The sequence below is a fragment of the Haemorhous mexicanus genome, chromosome 19, assembly GCF_027477595.1.
Source record: "Haemorhous mexicanus isolate bHaeMex1 chromosome 19, bHaeMex1.pri, whole genome shotgun sequence".
Classification (NCBI taxonomy): Eukaryota; Metazoa; Chordata; class Aves; order Passeriformes; family Fringillidae; genus Haemorhous; species Haemorhous mexicanus.
The window spans coordinates 10,741,567-10,763,992 of record NC_082359.1 but is presented as its reverse complement, the minus strand read 5'-3'; the positions used below and the strand labels follow the sequence as shown (position 1 = coordinate 10,763,992).

The following is a 22,426-nucleotide window of genomic DNA, read 5'->3' as shown; positions in this document are numbered from 1 at the left end:
GTCTCCTGCCTCTGCCTGCAGGCAGGGACTGAAGCCAGGAACGCTGTCAGTCGTGTTTGTCCTGCCAGCAGAGCTCACCTTGGAGGTGCCAGCCCTGCAATGGTGCTTTACCTGCAGTGCATCTCTGCAGCTTCCCTGGCTGCATGGAGCCTAGAAAATGCTTCCCTGGCGTTTCCCACCTTACAGCCCAGATTTCCAAACAGTCAATAGATGTTCAGAGCACTGAGAAGCTTCAGCAGACAGATGGGGCAGGGGTCTGTGGGCTGCCAATGCAGATGTGGTTTGGTATTTGCCTGCTCTGCTCTGTGCCGAGGTCCTCTGGCAGGACCAGCTGTGCCCAGGGAGGATTCTTGCTGCCAGAGCATCAGGGATACAGGGACTATGAGGCAGCAGAGCTTCACCACGTGGTGCTGGCTGCCTCACCCTGACTCACTCCCAGATTTGGGGACACACATGTTCACTGGAGGATGGATGGATGGATGGATGGATGGATGGATGGATGGATGGATGGATGGATGGATGGATGGATGGATGGATGGATGGATGGGACCATCTGGGCAGAAGTTCCTGCGTGCCCTCCCACCTTCCACTGGGATTTCAGAGCCTGTTAAAACATCCTGCAACCCAAAAGAGGATTTTCCACCACCAAGAGCTGTGTCTGCCCTCCGAGAGCAGCACATCCAGCTGCCTACTCCCTTTCTCTTGCAAGGGCAGAGGATTTGACAATAAAAAATGGAGCTGGCAAGCACTAATTGCTTAGGAGACAGCATGGCTGGCTGGGGCCATGGGGACAGCCCGCCACAGTGCTTTAAAACCACAGATGGGTGCCCAGTGGGATATTTTGCCAGCTCAGGAGGAGATGGGCGAGGGCTCTGCGCTCAGCCGGGGAACGCAGCGCACAGGCGGCTTTCTAGAAGCAACACAAGTTGAGCTGGTAAATTATAAAATGCCACACTTGAGGTCTGTTACATAACGTCCCTTTACAGAACCTGGGAGCTAAATATAAAAAGGGAGTTACATTTTGGGCTGGTGTAAAACGATGCTCCAGAACGGGTTTGTGTGGGAAGGAGGCTCTGCAGCGCGGCGAGGAGCGGAAAGGCTTTCGGGGCCCTGCGTTTGCTCCCAGCCTCTGTTGCTTGTTTTCTCTGCAACCTCACAAAAACCATGAACTCCCCAGGTCTCAGTTTCCCTCTCTTTAAATCAGGGACAAAGAAACCTCCGTTTCCTCGCAGCTGCGTTGTCAGGATTAATTCATGTTTTCAAAGTGACCTGAGAATCTATAAAAACCCGAATAGTATATCATTATCCCGAGCTAAACTTGGCACAGAATATCAGCAGGCCAAATTCCCCTCCCACACTGGAGGAGAAGGGGTTGTGTCAGCATAGCCGAGAGGAAAATTCCAGCCGCTGTTCCCAACCAAAAAATCCAGAAGAGGAAAGCCTTTTCAAGCTGAGACCATTTCATTTCCCTTGAGGAAATTCCCCCTTCATCAGCTCTGAGCAGACGAATCAGCTCCCACTCGAATGGGCTCATGCTGGAGTGCAGAGGGGCTGAATGGGAGTTTTGGGTGGCTCATGCTTCCTCTCTTAGTTGATGGTGATGTTGATGGTGACACTGGGATCCTGAAGGACGTTCTGCCACTTGACTGGCTCTTCAGCTCAAAGGTGACAAAACCAGGAGCACGTCCCATGGAAAATGCAAATGGGAGTAGAGCAAAGCAGAGATGCACAGAGATGGTGTCTGTGCCAGGATCCAGCCTGCTTGGCAGTGATTTGGGGCTGTTTTGCATTTCTTTTTCTTGTTTTTTTTTTTAAATTCCACTACCAAACTCAGCCTGGTCCTCAGTGTTCTGCTTTGCTTGCTCTCCATCAAAAGTTGGGAACAACCTGGCTCAGCTTCCTTCTCCTCCCTCTCTGCACACAAAGGGAAGAACACAGTAACCGCCCAGAAGAGGGAGGTGGATTTCTAGGTCAGGTTTGGCCACTGAATTTGGGGGCTCAAGGAAGCCAGGTATGGACTGAAGGACAGCTGAGGCATGGGATGTCAGGGGAGAGCCTGGCTGGGGGATGAATCCACCACAGCCTTGCTCCTGCAATGATGGAGAGACACAAAGATTGAGCTGATAGTCCAACTTCTGATCAAAGTGAGTGCTTGGCCCCTCCAGGTACAACATGTGGTTTCTTAAAACCACCTGATCATCCAAACCTGATCCTGTGCCTGTGAAAACCCATCCAAATTGCTGGGAAAAAAATGTTTTCTGACAGGAGGGAGATTTGCAAGGGAGTTGCCAAGCAACTGGCGCAGCTCTGCCGCCTCCTGCTCCTCTCCTCCCTCTGAGCAGGCGATGGCTGCATCCCTGAATCCCCCTGCCCCGGCCAGCCCAGCACTCCTGGCCTTTCCCAGCCTGCCCCCACCTGCCTGGGAAGGTACAGGAGGGAGAAGCAGGGACCACTGGTGGCTGGTGGGACAGGATGCTCCTGGCTGCTGGGAATGACTTCCCTGCACGTCCAAATCTCCTTCAGCAGCAGGGTTAGAAACAGGCTCCCTTTTCCAACCCATTTCCAAGCTGTGCAGCTCCCTTTTGAACTAGTCCCAGAAATGTGGGGAAACACCCAGGAGGATTCATTATAACCCAGCTTTGCTTCATGTCACCTCTGCATTTCCTTGGAAGCTGCTTCAAATTTACACTAAGAGAAGCATGCTGCCCAAGCCCTTGGGATTTTCCTTGCTGAAGCTTTAATTTAAATGAACTCTTGAGTAACAACTATTACAAAAATCAGCTGATGTCTCTTGTAAAGCCTTGAACTAACCTCAAGAGCCATGAGCAGACGGGAGGGGAGGCACTGATAGCTGGGATCTTGCAAAAGATCAGTTGCTGAGTGAGTGGCAATAAACAGCAAACCCAGCCAGCTTGGAGGAATGGCAAATGGACCAGACTGTTCAGAACAATCTGTTCCTGCTCCAGAGCAGGGCTGTGGTGCCGGCAGCAGCCTGGGAAAGCGGCTATTCCTGGCATGAGCAGGTCTGAAATCCTGCTGCAGAAAACAGCGGGGCCAAGCCGGGCTAATTACAAGGAGACATGTCCTAAATCAGACAAAAAGCCTCCGAGTGCTTTTGCTGGTCTGACTCCTCTCCAGGGAGCTCTGTGCTCTGCCTCATCCCATGGACCTGCTGGCTGGACCTGGCTTTCTGCTCCAGCCGCTGGGCTAATCCTGGGCAGGGCCACTCTGATCCACTCTGGGTGCTCTGCCTGTGCTTGGCTGAGCTTTTACTGCCTGATGTCGTCACCTACTTAATCAGGCATTAACGTCACTGAGCTGCAGCAGAGCACTCAGTGCACTCCATTTCTTCCCAGAGCTGTGGTCGCTGTTGGAAGGGAACAAGAGTGCCCAAACTTCTCCCATAAAGCCAAAACTGAGGAGACAGGAAGCTCTGGAACTGTCCATATCAATATCCCCACAGCAGGCTGGGCCTGGGGTGCAATTCATCTGGGGTGCAATTGTGGGCTCCCTAGGATTCTCTCCTCCTGTGATTAACCCAGAGATCAAGTGGCCTTCATTTGGTTTGGAAAAGAAAAGAATGGGATGCAGATGGTGCAAACACCCATACAGCAATTTAATTAATTGCCTTTAAATGTTAATTCAGAACAGTTTCCCTGAGTGATCTTATATAGGCAAATCCTCAGTTGCCTTAAGCCACTTGCAGAGCGTGTTCAACTAATAAGGTATTCTTAGTCCTGACCAGGAGCCTTGCACAGGACTGTAATCAGGAATGATTAATTGGAAATAGCTCTTCTAACCCAGGCTGTACCTGCTGTGCTCTCCTGTGCTGCCCAGCCCTGCCCAGAGCTGACATGGAGCTGCTGGAGTCCATGGAAAAGGGAATTTCCTTCCCAGCTCCCTATGTGATGTGCTGCTTCCTCAGCCACAGACCACCCTCCCAGTGCTCCCCAGCCCAGTCTGGCATGGAGGGTTTCCAGCACAACGTCTGGATTTGCCAACAGACTTCCCTGGGGAAGAATGGGGTGTGGGAGGTCACAGTGGGAATTTATGAGCTCAGCTCAGCCATGGCCAAGTGCCTGCCAGGCTTTGAGAGCTGGTGCACTGCACTTTCCAGCCTGGAGCAAATCCTTGCCTCCTGCCTGGGTGTGATGTCTCCAAGGCTGCTGAGGGTCCAGCAGCACCACTGAGAGTGAATTTGTGCAGTTTTGCCTAATTCAGCAAAAAAAAAGTCATAGAATCCCAGAATTATTTGGGCTGGAAGGGACCTTAAAGCTCCTCTTGTTCCACTCCCAGCCATGGGCAGGGACACCTCCCACTGTCCCAGGTTGCTCCAAGTTCTGTCCAACCTGGGACACTTCCAGGGATGGGGCAGCTACAGCTTTTCTGGGCAGCCTGTGCCAGGGCTCAGCACCCCATGCTGGCACAGAGAACCCTGTTCCAGGTCAGGCATGGCCTCATGTGACAGTGGCACCTGAGATGGCTCTGTCCTTGGTCCCCTGTTCTGTGCTTCAGCTAAAATCCTCCTGCAGTGTCTGTGTGCTTGTTACGAGCCAGGTTTGACCTCAGGCCAGTGAAATTTTTGGAGGTCTCTTCTTTCTGTGCTTTCAGCACATCCTCCACTGTTTCCCTCCTGCATTCCACCCCCGTGGAAGCAGCCTTTGACAGTAATTCAGTGTACCTGCTGCAGCCAAAGGTGCCTGGGAGTTAGCACAGACAGATGAAATCCACGTTATTTGGCTCTGCTGGAGCGGTGGAGCCTGCTGTGGGAGAGTTTTACTTTCCTAAAGTCAAAGCTTGGGGAACTTGCTCCTAAAGCAAGGCTTGAAATAATACCCAGCAAAGCCACGGAGGAGACAGTTCACTGCTGGAAATCACATTTCACTTGGTGTCAGCAATTCAGGAGAAAACCATCTGCAGGAAATTACGATGACAATTTCCTCTTGGAGTGTGGAGAAATTACAGCTGTAATCGAGGAGGCAGCCAACAGCCTCCTCTCCCCTTGCCTCTGCCAATTACCCTGAAAACCTTTAAGTAATTTCCCTGTACAGAGATGTCTCTACCCCACCCAGGAAGGACAGACTGGAAGAACTGATATTGTGCAGGGAGAGAACAGCTCAGCACCTGAGGAGTAAATGGTGTACATCTGAAATTAAACCTTTTCTCTAAGAAACACTGAGCAAAACTCAAGCCAGTTGCAAAATGCTGTGGTCTACAACTCTCAATGTGTTTGTGATGGTTTTGGGCCAAAACTGGTCTTGCCTGTTGAAAGCTGATTCATGCACATGTGAAGATAACATTCATCAGAGGAAAGAAACAAAAACCTGGCCAGAAAATGTGTCCATGGGACACCATTCACAAGCCAGGTCTTGGTAAGGTGACACCAGGAGCCCCAGGGATACCTCCAGGGCTACAGGACATTTACATGGGCAAGATGGTGATAGGACAAGGGGAATGATATTAAACTGAAAGAGAAGAGATTAGATTGGATGTTAGGAAGAAATTCTTTACTCAGAGGGTGCTGAAGCATTGCCACAGGTTGCCCAGAGAAGCTGTGGCTGTCCCATCCCTGGAAGTGTCCAAGGCTGGGCTGGATGGGGCTTGGAGCAGCCTGGGATGGTGGAAGTTGTCCCTGCCCATGGCAGGAGGTGGAACTGGATGAGCTTTAAGATTCCTTCCAACCAAAGCCATTCTGGTTCTATCATTTCAGCAAATGGACGTAGCATGTGTCTGAATTCAGAACCTTTTCTCTGAGGTTTCAGCCATCAATTTGTTGCCTGAGAAGATCTTTCCCCACCACCAGCTGCCTTAGCAGTTGTCAGCATCTTCCTGCTTATCCCAGCACTGCTGCTGGAGCTGATGGGAGTTTGATTATGATTTAATCCAGGCTTTTAGAGGAGGGGAAAAAAGAAAATTTTGACAGTTCCATATATAGCCCTCTGACTCACCGATTTCATGTGTCAAACACTAAAGACGGGTTAAGTAGAATTAAGTTCTGGATTTATTATAAATAGGCATTAAGTAACATGAATGTATTGCATTTGCATGAAAATATGGGCCCAATTCTCCAGCTTACCCCAGAGATTTTGTTTGACGTCGATGGGATGCTCCCAGGTGGGAGCTCAGCTCAGAGCCAGCCCAGCTCTGACCATCCCCTGCCTCCCTGTGAACTGGACCCAGTGAAACAGGAAAATCATTGCCGGAATCAGGGAAAGTTTTCACTGCTTGCACAGATCAGAATTCATTCCTTAATATAGTACAATGAGTTTTAATTAGCCCCCAGATCTGCTGCTGAAGGAATAATTTCTGCATGTCAATCAGTGCTAAATGTACTTGTTAAATCAGGCAAAATTGGTTAAGTTGAAAATTGCATAGAAAGTCACTTTTCTTCTGTTTCTCCCAGAAGCTGGAGACTATTTGGATTCAAATGTTATGGACAATCTCATCCTGCTCCAAATACTCTTCTGCTGAAAGGTCCATCCAGACAATGAAGTCACCCTCACTGAGAGCAAGTGTGACAGTCAGGCATTGTTTGGGTGAAAGAAGTCCTCTTTAGTCAAATCAGTGTTTCTGCAATGAGGGAGACAGACTCAGACTCTACCAAATCAGAGCCCTCCTGAAAAGCTGAATTTACTGACTTGTTAATTGCTAAACAATTGACAATTTGTCCATGGAGAAGAACACAAAAAGGACAGACAATATGGGATGTATTTTGAGGCTGGACTAGTCCAAGCCAAAGAAAAACAAGATTTTGAGTAGCACTGTTTCTGTAAAAATAATGTTCACCCCTGCACCTCCACTTTTATTGTGAACTGGGGGTTTAGCTCTGTTTCTGCTGAGGGTGAAAAGAAGGGATGTGCCCCATAACACAGCCAGGGCCACTGGGACTGAGTGACAAGCTCACCCTGGAGAGGTTGTTGTTATTATCTCACGGAGTTGTTGCTCATGCAGGCACAGCATGAAAAGCTCTGGGAGCTTCCCCCAGCCCTGGTGGGATCCTCAGGCTCCGGTGCCTTCCCAGCAGGGCTCTGCCCTCAGCTGTGATTTTTCTTATCAAACACCACATTCTGCTTTCTGCCATGAATATGATTTCCAATTAAATGCCTCCTCAGAGCCTGTCTGGCTGGGAATTAGGCTGGAACTTGGTGGCTGGGCTGTTAGCTCATCAAAGTCTCTGGGATAACGGGGAGGTGCCAATGCTCTGCTCGGGGATTTTGCTCGTGGCTTTGAACTCGCTGCAGCCCTGCAAAGTGGGACAGGCTGCCCTTTGCTCACCTTCAGAGTGAGCTCTGCTCCACTCCCCTTCAGCCCACAGCTGAGTAAGCATCTCCAGGGCTACAAAACACAGCCCCTGTGCTCCTGCCCTCCAGGAATCTCAGCGTTTGTGCAGTCCCTGGGAAGGAGCTGGCCACGCGCTCCAGCTTACAGGGAAAGGATTATCACGGCTCTTATGACTCAGTCCACAGCTCCTGTGTGCTTCCCTGCATGGGAAGGAGAGAAGTGGGCATGAAGCCTCAATCTGTCCCTTAACCAGCCACCTAACATGTCCCTGTCCCCAGGGTCCTTCCCCATTTGGCAGCGCCAACCGTTGCTGCTCTGGATGCCAGCAGCGGTGGCAGTGAGGTGGTGAAAAAAACAGATAAAAACCAGGCTGGAAGGGCAAAAATCTGGATGTGGAGCTGGGATCAAGATGGGGAGGGAGCAGCAGCCCTAATCCTGAAGCACTTCTGGGGATGGTGAACCCGTAGATGGCTGCTCCTGTTGGAGCAAAAGACTTTGAATGCCACATAATGGGTCAGTTCCAAATGAGGGTTTCTCCTTGCTGTGGACACATCCAGGGAGGTGTTGGAGCATGAGCTTCAGGGCTGGTTTTGGGGCACAGAAACCCCCTTGGTCCATGTAATTTGGAGTCCCAGCAACTCCTTGCTTGGTCCATCATGGGGCACCCTCCTCACTCCATTGTGGTGATGCTGCCATGGCAACCATGGAACCTGGGGCAGTGCAGGACAGGACTGGGACCGGTTCTCTTCTAGGTTCTTCCCTCTCCTGAGCTTCTTGCTGGAAATAGGGGTAGATCTTTGGGAATACTTGGCTGCCACTGTGGTTCTGTCTCCTGGCTGGAGAGGAAGGTGCCCTGTGTGGGGCTGAGCAGTGTCAGGGGACACAGGGACACCCAAGGGACTGCAGTGTAGTTGCTGGGGACCAGCTCTGGGGGTAAGGGCTGCAGGGTCCACTCTAGTGCCCTCCTGGCATCAGTGGGACAGAGGGGCTTAATCCAGGTGTTCTTCAGGCACAGGGTGGGGGGGACTGGCCTCGCTGGAATTTCTATGGAAACCCAGGTACTGAATGGGATGGAACAGCTCAAACCATCTGTTCTTCCCCTACTTATAAAACTCGATAATTTCACGATGACATCACCAGAAATGCTCTCCTTTTATTCCTCTTGCAGCCATCTGTGATGGTTTCCTCATGTGCCAAACACGCGAGCGGGTGCTGAGGGATGGGCAGGAGGACACTGCCACCCCATTACTCCTGTTTCATTTCTTCCCTTGGAAAACAATCCTGTGCCTGCAGAGTTTCACTTGTTCCCTTCCCAAGGCGTCTACAGAGCAACCAGCAGAGTTAGACGGGGAAAATGAAGGTAAAACAGAAGGACAAACTAAAGCTGAACTTCACAGGGACTGTGGAGGATCTGCTGTGGGGATTTTACCCACGGAAATACACATCCAGCAGTGGGAACCAGGTTTGCTTTTGCCAGCAAGGTGCTGGGGAGCAGTAGGGCTGCTTCTCCTGTGCCAGGAATGAGGCCCTGGACTGAGATTTGGGTGCTGGGAGAGGCAGAGTTGGGGAATTGGAGTCAGCTGAGGACAGCTGAGGTAGTGGTGGGTCTAACAGTGCCTGCTGGGCAGTTTCTCAGCTGGAAGTCACCTTCTGATGGTCAGGGACAGGAGCACTCCTGCTCCACTCCTGGGCAGCCTGGGCTCATCCATGTCCCCTGCACCAGTGGCTCTGGTTCTCACTCCCATGGTCCTCGCTGTTGTGCTGGGTGATAAAAGAGGTGACAACCTGCCATCACCTGTTCTCTTCACTGGTGGAGGTCTCTCCCTGTCCTGGAATTGAGGTGCTGGCTCCAGCTCAGCCAGCACTGTGTGTTTTGGGTGGTGATGGATATCTCAGGTGCCAGGGAAGAGCTGGAGCTGGTGCTGCTCAGCTGCTGCCGCTGCCAGCTGAGTTTGCTCGACTGACCAAACCCTCCCTTGTCTGTGGCAGAGGAGAGACGACTCAGCAGACCTGGAGTTCCCTGAAAAGGAGAAGGAAATCAGGGCTAAAGTGGAGATCAGGCACCTGCAGACTCATTTTCATCATGAGGCCTACAAGAAGAAAATCTTCGATGCCGATATCTGGCGGCAGATGCAGGCTCAGGAGTGAGTACAGCTCTGCTTGGCTGCCTGGAGCTTGGGAAGTTCCTCCCTGCCAAAATCACAGATTTATGGAATCTTACAAGCAATGACATCTTCCACTATCCCAGGTTGCTCCAAGCCCTGTCCAGCCTGGCCTTGGACACCTCCAGGGATGGGACAGCTTCTCTGGGCACCCTGTGCCAGGGCCTCAGCACTCTCTCAGTAGAGAATTTCTTCCTAACATCTGATCTCAGTCTCTCTTCTTTTAGTTTAAATCCATTCCCTCTTGTCCTGTCACATCTGCCCATATAAAATGTTGCTCCCTCTTTTTTATAAAAGAGATCTGAGGACCACAGAGCAGAGATGGGGAGGGGTAAGGAGCTGCCCTGGCAGATGGGATGTGCTAAATGTCATTTGTTGTTCCATTTTTCCAGAAAAGCAATAGCTGATCTGAAGCAGGAGCACAGACATGTGACATTAATGCTGAACCAGATGTATTCACCGAGCAGTGTGCTGGTGGAAAACAGAAATCGGATGAAGGTCCGAAGCCTTTTGCAGACCAGAAAGCAGAACGATGCCCTGATCAAAGAAAGAAAAGCCCAGTTAGCTGACCTGGCCAAGCAGGTGAGAGCATCTGGGTTGTTCCCTGCCTGAGCACAGCAGGGCAGAGTCACAGAGTGAGACCTGTGGCTGAAACTCCTCAGTGTAAAACACATTTAATTCAGGCCTTGGAATATTCCTCCTGGCAAGTGACACATGACAATGACAAATAGAGCCAGGCTCCCATTCAAGTCAGCAGCACTGACTGGAAAAGTGAGGCTGGACTCTCAACCTTGTCCCACTGGTCCCTGCACCCATGGTGGTTTGTGTGTGGCACAAACCAGCCTGGGGCCACAAACATCCCTCTCTTTCTCCCTTCACTTCTTTTATTCTCCTGGAAAAGAGGTCAAACTGGAGCAGTGCTGTCTGAGGGGGGGCAAATACAGGAACAGCAGCATCTGAGGGATGCCCCATCCCTCCTGAGGATCTGGTTGGATTTGGACAGGAGGGGAGTGGGAAGCCAAGGAAAACATGGGCTATGGAAGTGACAGTTCCCTTCAGCATTGTTCTCAGAGCCAGCTGCCCAAGCTGGCCTCCAGGGAACATGCTGGGATGGTTTGCCATTGCTGGAGGTGCTGCAGAGCTTTCCCAGCAGGGTTAGCTTTCTGTCAGGGATGATAACTCTGACTTGCCTGAGTCATCCCTCCTCCACCTGCCCCCTGCCTCACCATTATTCAACTGCTTTACTCTTCCATGGATTTATTTCCTCTGGAATCTCCCCACTTCTGGCAGAAGTTTTCCTCCACTCATTCCCAGAGAGGACTGCACAGATCCCTGCCTGGCCAGCACAATACCTCTACCAAAGCCCCATCCTCATTGCTTCTTCCACTCTGCAAAGTGCTGCTGTGCCATGTTCAGCACCTGCTGGAGCTCCCTCCAAAACCAGCTGCACTTCCTTCATGACACAAAAAAAATCACTCCCAGTTACAGTTAAGTTTCTCCATGTGCAGGGTGGGATCCTTTGGGATTAAAGCTGCTCCTATAACTGAGAGCTCATTAATGGCATGGTTGCTGTAGTTCAGGTCAGCAGAGGGGATTTTCTTTGGCTCTGTGTCCTGACAAAAGTCCAGAATGTAGGGGTGGAGATTATACTTCCTGGGTTTTTTCCCTGTGTGTGTGTGTGCAGGTTGTAGAGCTGGAAAAAAAGATAGTGAATCAAAGAGACACAAACTGGAGGGAGTTGGAAGCAAAGGGCCACAAACACCTGCAGAAGAAGATTGAGTTACTGGAGATGCGTCTGAGTCATGTAAGGAAACATTTTGGAGACTTTTGGAGAGCATCTGTGGGGTCACACGGGGGCCTGGGACCTTTTGGTCAGGACAAAGTACAGTGGTGCAAATGTGTTTGGTTGACACAAGCTGCATAAAGCACCTGGCTTGTTCCCCTGGCCTGATCATTCCCAGAATATCTCAAAGGCTCCTTCAGGCTTGGTGACCCAAATGCAGCACTTGTGCTGTGCCAAGAGGCCTGAAGGTCTGCACCTGCCTTGGGATCAAACTGGGCTGCCTGGAGCCACCTTGCCTTGGACAAAGCCAGCTCCAGGTCTCTGTTGTGATCCACTGGTCTTCTGTTGCCTTTCCTCTCTTGAGGAAGACGACAGTGCAGGGTCAGCTTCAGATCTCTTGGGCTGTGTTTGACCCTGCCCTGGTCAAGGTCTTTAAGCAGCAAACTGAACCCCCCAGCTCCCCACCAGTTCCCCAGCTTTTGCTTTGCTCTCCCCAGGTCACTGTGCGTTACAACACCATCATGACCAGGAACAACAAGCTCAGAGAGGAGACTGCCAGCCTGCAGATCCAGAAAGCCATTCATGACAACTGCTACTGGAAGCTGGAAAAAAGTCTGGCTCAGCAGAACAAACTGCTGGAGGCTGCTATTGAGCAAGCCACAGAAGACTACGAGCAGTGGTACGGGGCCTTGTCAGCCCTCTGGGCAGAACCTGGGGCTGATGGGTGGTGCCAGTGATGAGTGTTCAGAGAGAGAGACCAACTGAGGCTTCAGAGAGAGGATTCACCACTCCCATCTAGGTCTGGGTGCTAAGGGTTGGGTGCCTGGTCAGTGTGGGGAGACTGGTACCTCCAGGGTGTTTAATTCCATCTGTTCCAGATGTTTCCTTGGATGGGGTGGACTTCCCCATGGAGAAGTCTCTTTTCTGAGTCCCACCTGAGCTGGGTACTATGCCTGAGTACAAAACCCCACCAAAGCTGTGTTAGTGGTCATGAATTCCCTCTGGACTGACTCCACTCCATCCAGATGAGAGCTGGGAACGGGCACAGCATCACAGGGGCTTTGGCAGGTCTGGCCCTCCTGGGAGTGGCCAGGAGCACGGAGCCTTGTCCACACACAAGATGTGAGAGCTGCTCTCCGTGTGCAGGATGGAGGATCTGGGGCGGATCTCGGACATTCGGGACGTGCGCCACAGAGAAACCATCCAGTACAACATCAGGCTGCTGGAGAGGAAGTGTGCCCTTCACCAGGAGACCAGGCTGAAGAACTTCTTCCTCAGCAAATGTGCAGATCTCTCTGTATTGAAGGAACAGGCCAAAGAGAGAGAAGGTATCAGAGGGGAATTTGTGCTACCGGGACCACAAACCCCTGTGGAGCTGGTGGGGCTGGGCTGCTCATGGTGGTTGATAGAATTGACCCCCAAAGGCAGGATGCCTGCCCTGCCCACAACCTCCCCCACCCAACCTTCACCCTACAAACAAAAGGGCTGAACAGTGATAATTGAGTGAGACTGAGTGTCTCAGGGTGCCCTCAGGACAGGGAGCTGCTCCTGTGTGCAACCACTCTTCTTTTTACCACAGAACGGGTTGGGTTGGAAAGGAGTCTTAAAACTCATCCAGTTCCACCCCCTCCATGGGCAGGGACACCTCCCACTGTCCCAGGTTGCTCCAAACCCTGTCCAGCCTGGCCTTGGACACTTCCAAGGATGGAGCAGCCACAGCTGCTCCTGGCACCCCGTGCCAGAGCCTCATCACCCTCACAGGGAAGAATTTCTTCCTAAAATCTAATCTGATCTAATAATTCTATCCTCCTGGGCGGGAAGGAGGGAATCCACAGTGTTTGCTCCATTCCCATGACATCCCTGCTTAGTTTCCTTGTGGAAGAGGCATCCCCTGGCCCTCCAGCACTGCTCCCACCTGCTCCAGCTCTGCACCAAACCCCACAGCACTGCAGGGAAGGCTCTGCAAAGGGCAATCACGGCTCTCTGTCTCTTTCTCAGCCTTTGAGGCAGCTGAGAGGGCCAAAAGGAGCCAAAAGGAGAGCTACGAGGTGGCCTACAAGCGTCTGCTGGAGCTGTCGGACGGAGACATCGATGATTTCCTGGAGGACTTCCTTGAAAAGGACAGGAGATTCTTCATCCTCTTTAACTATGCCATTAGGCTGAACGTCAGGAATGAGGGTCTCAGGCAGAGGATCGAGGCGATCGAGGTCCGTTCCTGGCTCTCCGTGTCTCCCCTTTCCAGGCAGTGATTTTGGGTCAGGCAGGGTTTGTCCTCTCCCGAGTGTCCGGCATCACTGCCCGCATCCAGCACCGCCGGCAGGGTGAGGGGGATGCAAAGGAGCAGCCAAAGCCGAACTCCGCTGTGTTCTCGGAGCTGAGCGTGTCTCAATGCTGCCACCGTGTACCCAGCAAAAACACTGCAGGGTCCCGGGCAGCCAGGAGCTTCCCGAACCCTGTGGGCCTGCCTGCTTCTCCATTTCCCTGGAGCTGTCCCTCCTCCCTGGGCTGTCCCCAGCCTCCCTCTGGAGGGTCAGGTGAGGTTCCATCGGTGCCCACCCCACGAGCTGGTGTTCCCATCCCGCAGGATGATATGAAGGCCATCACAACGGAGCGGGAGCAGGCAGAGACAACCCAGACTCAGGTCCTGCAGGAGCTGGAGGTATGGTGGCCATGGATTCCTTCTGGAAGAGCAGCAAATCCCTGTCTGTCAGCATATCCCAGCACTTGTTCCAGGGAGTCTGGTCCTGTAAATGCTGCTCTGGCCAGTGGCTGGGGAGGTGTGGGGAGAAAAGGGCCCTGCAAAGGTTCTGGCAGCTCCCAGGGCATGGTGAGAGGGTGACTGTGGGCCAGTCACCAGCGTGGGCAGCTGGGGATATTCAAGAACCCTCTGGACATAATCCTGTGCCCTGGGCTCTGGGATGACCCTGCTCGAGGAGAGGTGGAACCAGACCACCCATTGTGGTCCCTTCCAACCTGACCCATCCTGGGATCCTGTGATTCTATCTCCAGACTGAAACTGGGATGGTGGGATCAGTGAGGGGCTGGTGTGACACCTTTGTGACACAAAAAACTTTGCTGGTAGGCCAAATTAACAGAGATCACTGAGGAAGCCAACAAGTATGAGGACAAATGCAAGGAGAGCAGCAAACTCCTGGGACAGATCCAATCTCGTGTGGAGACCCTCTTGAAGGAAATGGACTGTGACACTACAAAGACAGTGAAGCCTCTTGGGGACAGCTTGGTGCCAGTTTTTGGTAGGTCAGGGCTGCCCATCTTCCCATGCCACCACTCTGGGAAGTCCTGTCCACCACCCACTCTCACTGTGTTTAAATTGAGCTTTTGTTTTCCCCTGTCCCATCAGTCATGTGTGCCCTAAAGTGAATTTGCAGTGCCAAATTCCCAGCAAATTTCAGAGTTAATTTGGATTTTTAACATCCCAGTGGATCCCCAAACCCTCATCGTGGCTCTGAGTGCTGTAGAGCAATGGGGGTCTGCCTCTCCTCCCAGGCAGCCAGCAAGAGGACAAGGGGAATTGCACTAGGGGATGTTCAGGTTGGATTTTAGGAAAAGTTTCTTCACTGAAATAGTGGTCAAGCATTGGAATAGGCTTCCCAGGGAAGTGGTAGAGTCACCACCCTTGAAGTGCTCCAAAAATAAAGAGGATGTGGCACTTTGTGGTGTGCTTTAACAGGCAGGGAATATTCAGTAGGAAGTTGGACTTGATGGTTTTGGAGATCTGTTCCAACATTAATGACTCTGTGATTTGATGATTCCATGACCCAGCCTCGGCCCCCTGACCCTGGGGGGAGGGAAGCCAGTGGATCCCCTGCTCTGCAGACAGCCAAGGGTGGGTTTGGGCAGGGTCCTGCTGCGGGGTCACTGTGGGGCACTGTGGCTCCTTCCCCCCCAGGTCCCGTGGAGAACAAGGTCAAGGAGTTCCTGCTGAGGGAGTCCCTGCTGCGCTACACGTCCATCGACCGCACCCAGCGCGCCCAGGCCTTCGTCAGCCCCCTGCGGGCAGCCTCCAACCTCCTCTGGACCATGGACAGGGCCAAGCTCTGCCTGCCCCCCCCGGACCTGGAGGAGACCACTGAGCCCAAAACCGGTGAGCAGGGAGGGGGGAGAGAGGGGCCATGGCTGGGCAGCTGCCCTTGCCCGATCCCCCGTGGCTGCCTGGCCAAGCCCTGCTGCCGCATGTCCTTCCCAGTCCATCCCCTCCAGCCTGTCCTGCCCCACCGGGGGTGTGAGGCCTGTAAAAATGTGTATTATGGGATGGCCATTCTCTTGGGCAGTGGAAGAGCCGCTGGGCCGGGCTCAGCTGCGTGAGCTCGTTATCCAGAGGCAGCAGGAGGAGGTGAGCAGACCCCCCAGCGCGGGCAAGAGGAGGAGGAGATTCACATCACAGAGTGCATCAGAGATCAGGAGCCCATCAGAGACCAAGAGCCCACCAGGGACCAAGAGCCCACCAGGGAATTAAAGAAGCTGTTTCATTCCTGAGCTTCTGCATCCTGCACATCATTCCATCTTCCTTCTCTGGAAGGAGCCCGACACCTTTTGCAAGCTTCAGAACCTCACCAGGTGATATCTTGGCATGGCTTCACCCACTGCTGACAGCACCTGCAGCCAGGGTGGGATCAGCTGCTCTAGCAGAGGGTGACATCCCTGTCACACAACCCAAGGCACTCCCCACAGCCAGAGATGGGGACCATGGTGCCAATCCTGTACTGTGCCCGAGGGCAGGGCCTGGCAGGTGGGGTGCAGGGGATGAGTGTGCTCATGGGGTGTTCCCTGCTAAGCTGGCAGAAGCTGACAACTCCCTGCTGCCTAAAGGAAACTTGAACTCAGTGCCAGCCCTGGGCTGTGGGACCAGGTGGGATGGGCACAGCTCAGTGTGGAGCGGGCTGGTTTGGGGCTGGGAGTGGAAGTGGGAGGCAGAGGGACTGGAGGACACATGAGAGAGACATGCAGTGGCTCTGGGGTGCTGAGGCCAGCAGGGTCTGGAAGAATCTGAGGGCTCCCATGGGACAAGGCACACCACGCATGCCCAAGCACTGCTCACACCAGCAGCTGGGTTTCCTCTTGCCAAAAGGCCTTTTAATGTGAATGCCATTCCCGTGTCAAATTCCCAGGCACATGCCTCTCCAGGGGAAGAGGAAAGGGAACCCCCGTGTGACCTAGGGAGAGGTGATCTTGCAGTGCCAGCCCCAGCCCTGAGCCTGGGCTAGTCCTTCTCTTCACCATGAGTAATGACATGGACCAGGTTCTTGTAGTCCAGGTTGCCAGACATGTCCGGAGGGAAGGCAGCGAACATCTGATCGATCTGCCAGGGAAGAGCAGTGACAATAGGTGGCTTGGGAGGGCTGGGAGGAGGGATGGGGTCTGTTGGGGTGGAGGGAGGCTGGCAGAAGGTGGGAGGGAGATCATACCTCTTCCTGGGAAAACCTCTCCCCCTGCGTCATCAGCATTTCTTTGATGCTGCAAACAAGAGAGCATGGTGAGCACTGGGCAGGTCCTCACGGGGACACCCCCATCCCTCCCTGCCCCAGGTACCCCTGCACTCACTAGGCAGATTTCAGGCCTTTCCCCTCTGGATCAAACACCTTGAATGCATTCAGGATTGTCTCCTCTGGGTCGGCACCTGTGGGTGACAAAGCCACGGCCATTGGAGATGGTAAAGTAGGAAACCAACAGCAACCTCCTGTTTCTCCCAGCCTCGGAGGCAAAATGGGGTGCAGACTGAAAAGTGGGGTCCCTGCAGGAATGCTGACCCTGCAGCTGGAGACTTGAGTGAAGTTGGTGGCATGTAGAAGAGCATGTAGGGTGGTGGTGTGAGCACAGAGCAGACGGTGTCGCCACTGCTCTGGCATCCGGCATTTATCTAATCTTTGGAGCGTATTTATAGAGCTCCAGGCACAGTCCTTGGGGCCCTGCAGCTCCAGGCACAGCCCCTGGGGCCCTGCAGCCTCTTGGAGACCGGCAGGAGGCTGCATTCCTTGGGTTAAGTACGTGATTCAGGGTACAGCCAGATGGGATGATGGGTCAGAGTCTGGCTGCAGGCAGGGGAGCCACTGTTGGCACTGCTGGTGTCAGCAGGCTGAGAGGTGCTGCAAGAGCTGTCCCCTCTTCCTATGGGACAGCAGCAGCAGCAGCAGCACAGCCATTTGGGTTTTGTAAATGGCTGGGGAAACTGAGGCACAGAAACCATCTCATACCCCTCAACCGTTTGGGGAGTGATGGGATAAGATCTGCATCTCTGGACCTAGGGGTGTTTGGTATTGCAAATCAGCAGGAGTTTTGGGGCATGGGAATGCCACTGAGCACCACTGAGCACTCCCAGCTCCCCAGGTGCCCTCTCACCCTTGAGCTTCTCCCCAAACATGGTGAGGAACACGGTGAAGTTGATCGGGCCCGGTGCCTCCTTTATCATCTCGTCGATCTCCTCGTTCTTCACATTCAGGCGCCCTGGGGAGAGCAGCTATGGGTCAGTCATGGATCTGAGTCCTGCTCTGCCTGTTGGGGGCTAAAAATACACTCCACAGAACCCTTCCCTGGGGATTTTCCCCTGCTGGAGGGAAGTAGCACGTTCCTGGGGAGCCACCTCTGACAAGGAATGGAGGTAGCAGCAGTGAGGTGAGAGAATCATCTCCAGCTCTGGCTTCTCAGGCTTCACAGAAAAGAAGGATGAAAGGACTGAGCTGTGCTGCTTCCTTGCCTCACTGCCCCATGAATCAGCCTCTTTTAGCCCTCCTTGGAATGTGTTTTGGGCCAGGACCACTAGCACTGGGGTTCTTCCTGTCCCTCAGTACCAAAAGCAAACAGGATTGAACACCTACATCCTTTTTCCCAAGGCTGGGCTGTCCTTGGAACTCCATTGCTGATTCATGCTGACTTCTGATGGCAGAGCCAAGCTTGCAGTGTCACAGCCTCCCACAAATCCCCCAAATCCCCTTAAAGCCCACACGCCCTGGGATGCCGTGGGATGGGCACAGCCAGGTGCTCCCAAGCACGGGGAAGGCAGGGAGTGTTTGGCTGTGTAATCCAGGAGCTGCCTCCAGTGCCAAGGGGATAAACCAGCGCTGCTGTGGGAGCTGCTCCGGGTCACCCGCCAGGGATCTCCCAGGCTGGCAGCCTTGGGTTTGGATCAGGAGGTTTCTGGCCAAATGGGAGATCTGGTGAACGACAGGGGCTTGGTTAAACGCCCCAGCCTGCCTTGTTCCTCAATTAACAGGTCTGATGTTGGCAAAGTTGGGGAGGGGAGGCTGCTAAAGCTGGGCTCACCGAGGGCAGCAAAGGTGTCTCTCAGATCTGCCTTGTCGATGAAGCCGTCCCGGTTCTGGTCCATGATGGTGAAGGCCTGGAAGCACAGGAGCAGGGCAGGGAACACAGGGAAAGGGAGAACTGTCAGCCTTTGCAAAGGCTTTAGCACCTTTCTCCTTCTCCCTTTAGCTTGGATGGGATAAGGGCATTTTGAACCTTCCCAGGGTTCAATCCCACACAGTCCTGCACCTTGTGGCGATGGCAACCCAAACCCCAAAGCTGTACAATCCCTTTCCTTGGCCAAATCCCTCTCACCCCAATATGAAACCAGGCAGAGAGGCCAGCCTGGGCCATCAGCTCCTCCAGCTGGGGCCAGCTATCCCTGGAACTGGGATCTGCACAGGACCAGTGCCTGCCGTGCAGGGGGTGAGAGCTCCTGGCCAGGCAGGTGGCACGAGCTGGGAGATGTGCCCCAGCTCCCTCGGATGTGCTGATCCTCTGAGGGAATCTGCCTCCTGGGAAGCTCGGAGGCTTTGCCAGATTTAACGGTGTCACTGAGTTGTTATTCTCACTTTTAAAATAAAATTACCCAAAACCCGATCCTGCCACCTCCTGGTGTGAGCCAGCTGTCATTTGAGAGCACCAGGGAGAGACACGAAGGTCACATCACATTCAGGACCCTCAGACCTTCCCACCAAACCCACCTACCTCTTTGAATTCCTGGATCTGGGCCTGCTCAAACATGGAGAAGACATTGGAATTGGCACCTTCAACCCTCTTCTTGGCTTTCTTGGGTGCCTGCAGGAGTCCAGGTATGCACCATTAGCTCACTGGCCTTTTAAGGGGTGAAATAAAAGAGTGGAAGTGCCCTGCTCTTACTCTTGACTCCTTGGTGGGAGCTCTGGGCTGGGGCTCTCTTCACTGGAGGCTTGGTAGTTTCTCCCTGCAGCTCTGGGATACTGAGGGGCATTAAGATTCCGACTTAAATTTCAGTTCCTGGTGAATTTAGCCAAATATGTCCGAGGAAAGATGAGGAGTGAAATCACTTCTCCCACTGGCAGGTAAAAGGGTCAGCTCTGGGGTGAGATATCCCCGTTGGAACCCTGGTTTTGGGAGCACTGCTGAGGTTGCACATGAGGGCTGTAGTCAGATATTAAAATATGGCTTAATTAAAAATCTGCCTCCTCCTGCACTGAGGCTTGAAACAGTCAGAAATGGGTCAACGTGTGTTTTAAAGAGGACTGAAGAGCACCTCACTGTCCCACCCAGCCCATTATCCCTCATTCCAGTCCCTGCTCCTGCAGCTGTTTCCTCTCTTGGGGGTCTCTCAGGAGGAGGATTTTGGGGGCACAAAACAGCCCTTCCTCTCACTGCACGAAGGAAGGGAAAAGAAAAATTGCATCTGGATCCTAAAGCCATCTGCCCTCATTTGAAAGCTCTGCTAGCATGGGAAACACCTCTCTGTTCCCTATGAGATGCTGCTGATCCACCCAGATGCTCCCCAGTTTTCTCACCCCCTTTCCGAGGCAGACAAGACCCTTGGCCCTCAACTCCTTGTTGCCTCCTTTGCCCCCTGCCCATTAAAACTATTCAGGTGAAAAATCAAATTAATTTTATCTCTTGGGCTCTCAGTACTCACCATGGCTTCGCTCAGCTGCCGATGTCACCGCGAGGGGTGTCCCAGAGGCACTCCCTCCCTCCCCCCGGCTGGAACAATAAATACACCCCCCTCGGGGTTAAAAATAGCCCCATGCCCACTTTTGGCTGTAATAGGTAATTTGGCCGCCCCCAGCCCTGTTGTCTCTGCCTTTCTCTGTCCCTTTCTCTCTAATCTGGAATAGCAGCTTGTTGTTGTCACCGGCTGACGTGACATGTGAGCCCGGGAGGGTTTCAAGGTTAACGAAGTGCCGGGTGGCCCCCAGCTCCCACACCGGGGATGCTGACCCGGGACTGCTCGGGAACAATCCCACCTGCCTTTGTCACTCGGGCTGGCGCCGGGCTTGTCCCCTCGGCTGGGACACGCAGGGAGGGGTTGGCCGCAGGGGACCCCCCGCAAGAATCCCCCGAGCTTTGGGACACGGGTGCTTCTCCTCGGTGCTTCCAGGCGGTTTTGGGAGCCCCATCGCAGCGTTGGCATGGCACAGCCGGGAACTGCTCGGCTCCGGCTCCCAGCCCGTGGCTCGCCTCCCTTGGGATGCTCCCGGAGCGGGAGCAGCTGCCTGGTCACCCAGCGTGTGGCCGAGCGGGGACATCCCCGGAGCTGCAGCCCCATCCCGGAGCGCTGCGGCGGGGCCGGAGGCAGATGCTGAGCTGCGGCAGAGCCGGGCGGGCACGAAGAACTCCTCTCTCATGTGTCACCCCCACTGAGGCACCTGTCACCCACTTAAGCCAAGCATTTGCTCGCCCTGGTCCCCGTGGGACACGCACATTTAACTCTCCCGATTCCGGGCTCTGTCTCGGGGACACATCCTGCGGGGATGACGCTCACCCTGCCCGGGCTCTGGCTCGGCATTCCTGCAGCAAGAGCCAAGGAACCCACGGGCAGCAATCCCACAAAACCTCTCTGTCCGCTGTGCATGTGAAGCAGGACTTGTGTCGGGACGGGGCGGTTCCCTTTTGTCTTCAAGCCGTTCATTTTATCCCTCCTCCTTCTCGCCTTGCTGGGATGAGGCTGGAGGAGGATTCATGCTGGGGTGGGAATGGTGCTGCCAGCCCCAGGATGCCCATCAGCCCCCCAAGCTCTGCCGTGCCATGGCCATGACCCGGTGGCCTCTCTGCCCGGCATTGTCCCCTCCGCATGCCGAGGAGGGTGGTGGGCGAGCGGGGAGGGCTGGGAACAAAAGGGATTGTGAAACCAGATCCCTGGAACTCCGGGCTCTGCCCAGACGCTGCTCTTGTTCTCCCGGAGGTCACAAATATCGAGTTTAATCCCTGGCACTCGCCGCCCGGCTGCCACGGCCGTGCCAGCGAGGATGGCATTACGGGGGGGGATTTCAGTGGGCAATTTCAGGAGATTTCAGTGGGGAAGTGTGTAGGGAAAAGTGCTTGTGGAGGAGAAAATCTGATCCGGGAATGACCATCTCGTCTGGATGGAGCTGCAGCCCAGGGAAGGGATTTCAGGATGTGTTTTGAGTTCTGTGTGAGCAAAAAGGGCAGGAGAAAGAGCCGCGGGGGCAGAGCTGGGGCCAGGACCAGCCCCGGGCACAGCCGGGGATGAGCGGGATCAATCTCGGCACGGACGCTCCCTCATCCTGCCAAGTTCCGTTGGATTCATCGTCCAGCCGAGCCCAATTACCTTAATTTGTGGCATTAAGGAAAAATCCATAAGCATCAGGGAAGTGATGTGTGGTGGTTTCACAGGACTGGCCATGGAGCCACCGGCGCCACCCGGGCTCTGCCTGTCCCCATCCCCGGCTCCGTGCTGGGGCATGGCACAGCAGGAAACCCTGGAGCTGTGGAGATCTCCCAGAACGTTATTTTTTCAGGAATAACAATTTTTGCCCACTCAGCCTGAAAGAAACCAGACCTGTGTCTCTCCCCGGTGTTGCCCGGGGGCTCTGAAGGGTCAGGGTGCAGAGGGTGGCACAGAAATCCGGGATGGGCATGGGGTGCAGATGGCTGCCAGGGTTTCTGCTGTCCTTTGTAAGACGTTGCATCTGCTCCACTGCTCACTTCTTGCTGTCAGCTGCAATCCTCTCTGCTGCACGGGCCAGATCCTGCTCTCCCCTGAGGACCCTGGTCCAGCCTGCAGATGGAAGCGCCTCCAGGCACATCACATCCTTCTCCTCCTCTGGATATTGGGGGGCTTGTTGGCCTCCAGGAAAACCTGAGTGCTTTAAATATGTCTGTATGCACAAACCTGCCTCTGGAGCCCTGTAGTGAACAAAAGAGCTGTGGGAAGTGGCTGCAGCCTGTGAATGGATGTCAAGGAATAACACACGGA

General features: G+C 53.8%; 2 protein-coding genes across 2 annotated transcripts; one reads left to right on the top strand and one right to left on the bottom strand.

The window, feature by feature from the left end:
* Positions 1 to 784: 784 nt before the first annotated feature.
* On the top strand, positions 785 to 15,703 carry CCDC63 (coiled-coil domain containing 63). The gene is made up of 11 exons (XM_059863865.1): positions 785 to 934; positions 9,271 to 9,425; positions 9,836 to 10,025; positions 11,128 to 11,247; positions 11,724 to 11,905; positions 12,373 to 12,554; positions 13,225 to 13,433; positions 13,811 to 13,885; positions 14,309 to 14,480; positions 15,137 to 15,331; positions 15,519 to 15,703. The coding sequence occupies exons 1-11, from the start codon at positions 785 to 787 to the stop codon at positions 15,701 to 15,703; spliced, it is 1,815 nt and encodes a 604-aa protein (XP_059719848.1).
* Positions 15,704 to 16,294: 591 nt separating this feature from the next.
* MYL2 (myosin light chain 2) lies at positions 16,295 to 20,206 on the bottom strand. The gene is made up of 7 exons (XM_059863701.1): positions 20,123 to 20,206; positions 19,192 to 19,281; positions 18,505 to 18,580; positions 17,584 to 17,688; positions 16,789 to 16,864; positions 16,653 to 16,701; positions 16,295 to 16,546 (listed from the first exon to the last, which is right to left on the bottom strand). Exons 1-7 carry the CDS (start codon positions 20,123 to 20,125, stop codon positions 16,448 to 16,450), a joined length of 498 nt encoding a protein of 165 aa, XP_059719684.1. The 5' UTR covers positions 20,126 to 20,206; the 3' UTR covers positions 16,295 to 16,447.
* Between the last annotated feature and the right edge of the window lie 2,220 nt (positions 20,207 to 22,426).

Coding starts and splice junctions, on each gene's coding strand:
- MYL2 (XM_059863701.1), bottom strand. Junction 18,581..19,191: donor AGATCCAGGAATTCAAAGAG/GTAGGTGGGTTT, acceptor CTGTGCTTCCAG/GCCTTCACCATCATGGACCA. Junction 16,702..16,788: donor AAAGGCCTGAAATCTGCCTA/GTGAGTGCAGGG, acceptor TCTTGTTTGCAG/CATCAAAGAAATGCTGATGA.
- CCDC63 (XM_059863865.1), top strand. CDS start 785: ATGGGGACAGCCCGCCACAGTGCTTTAAAACCACAGATGGGTGCCCAG. Junction 935..9,270: donor AAGCAACACAAGTTGAGCTG/GTAAATTATAAA, acceptor TGTCTGTGGCAG/AGGAGAGACGACTCAGCAGA. Junction 11,248..11,723: donor TGGAGATGCGTCTGAGTCAT/GTAAGGAAACAT, acceptor TGCTCTCCCCAG/GTCACTGTGCGTTACAACAC.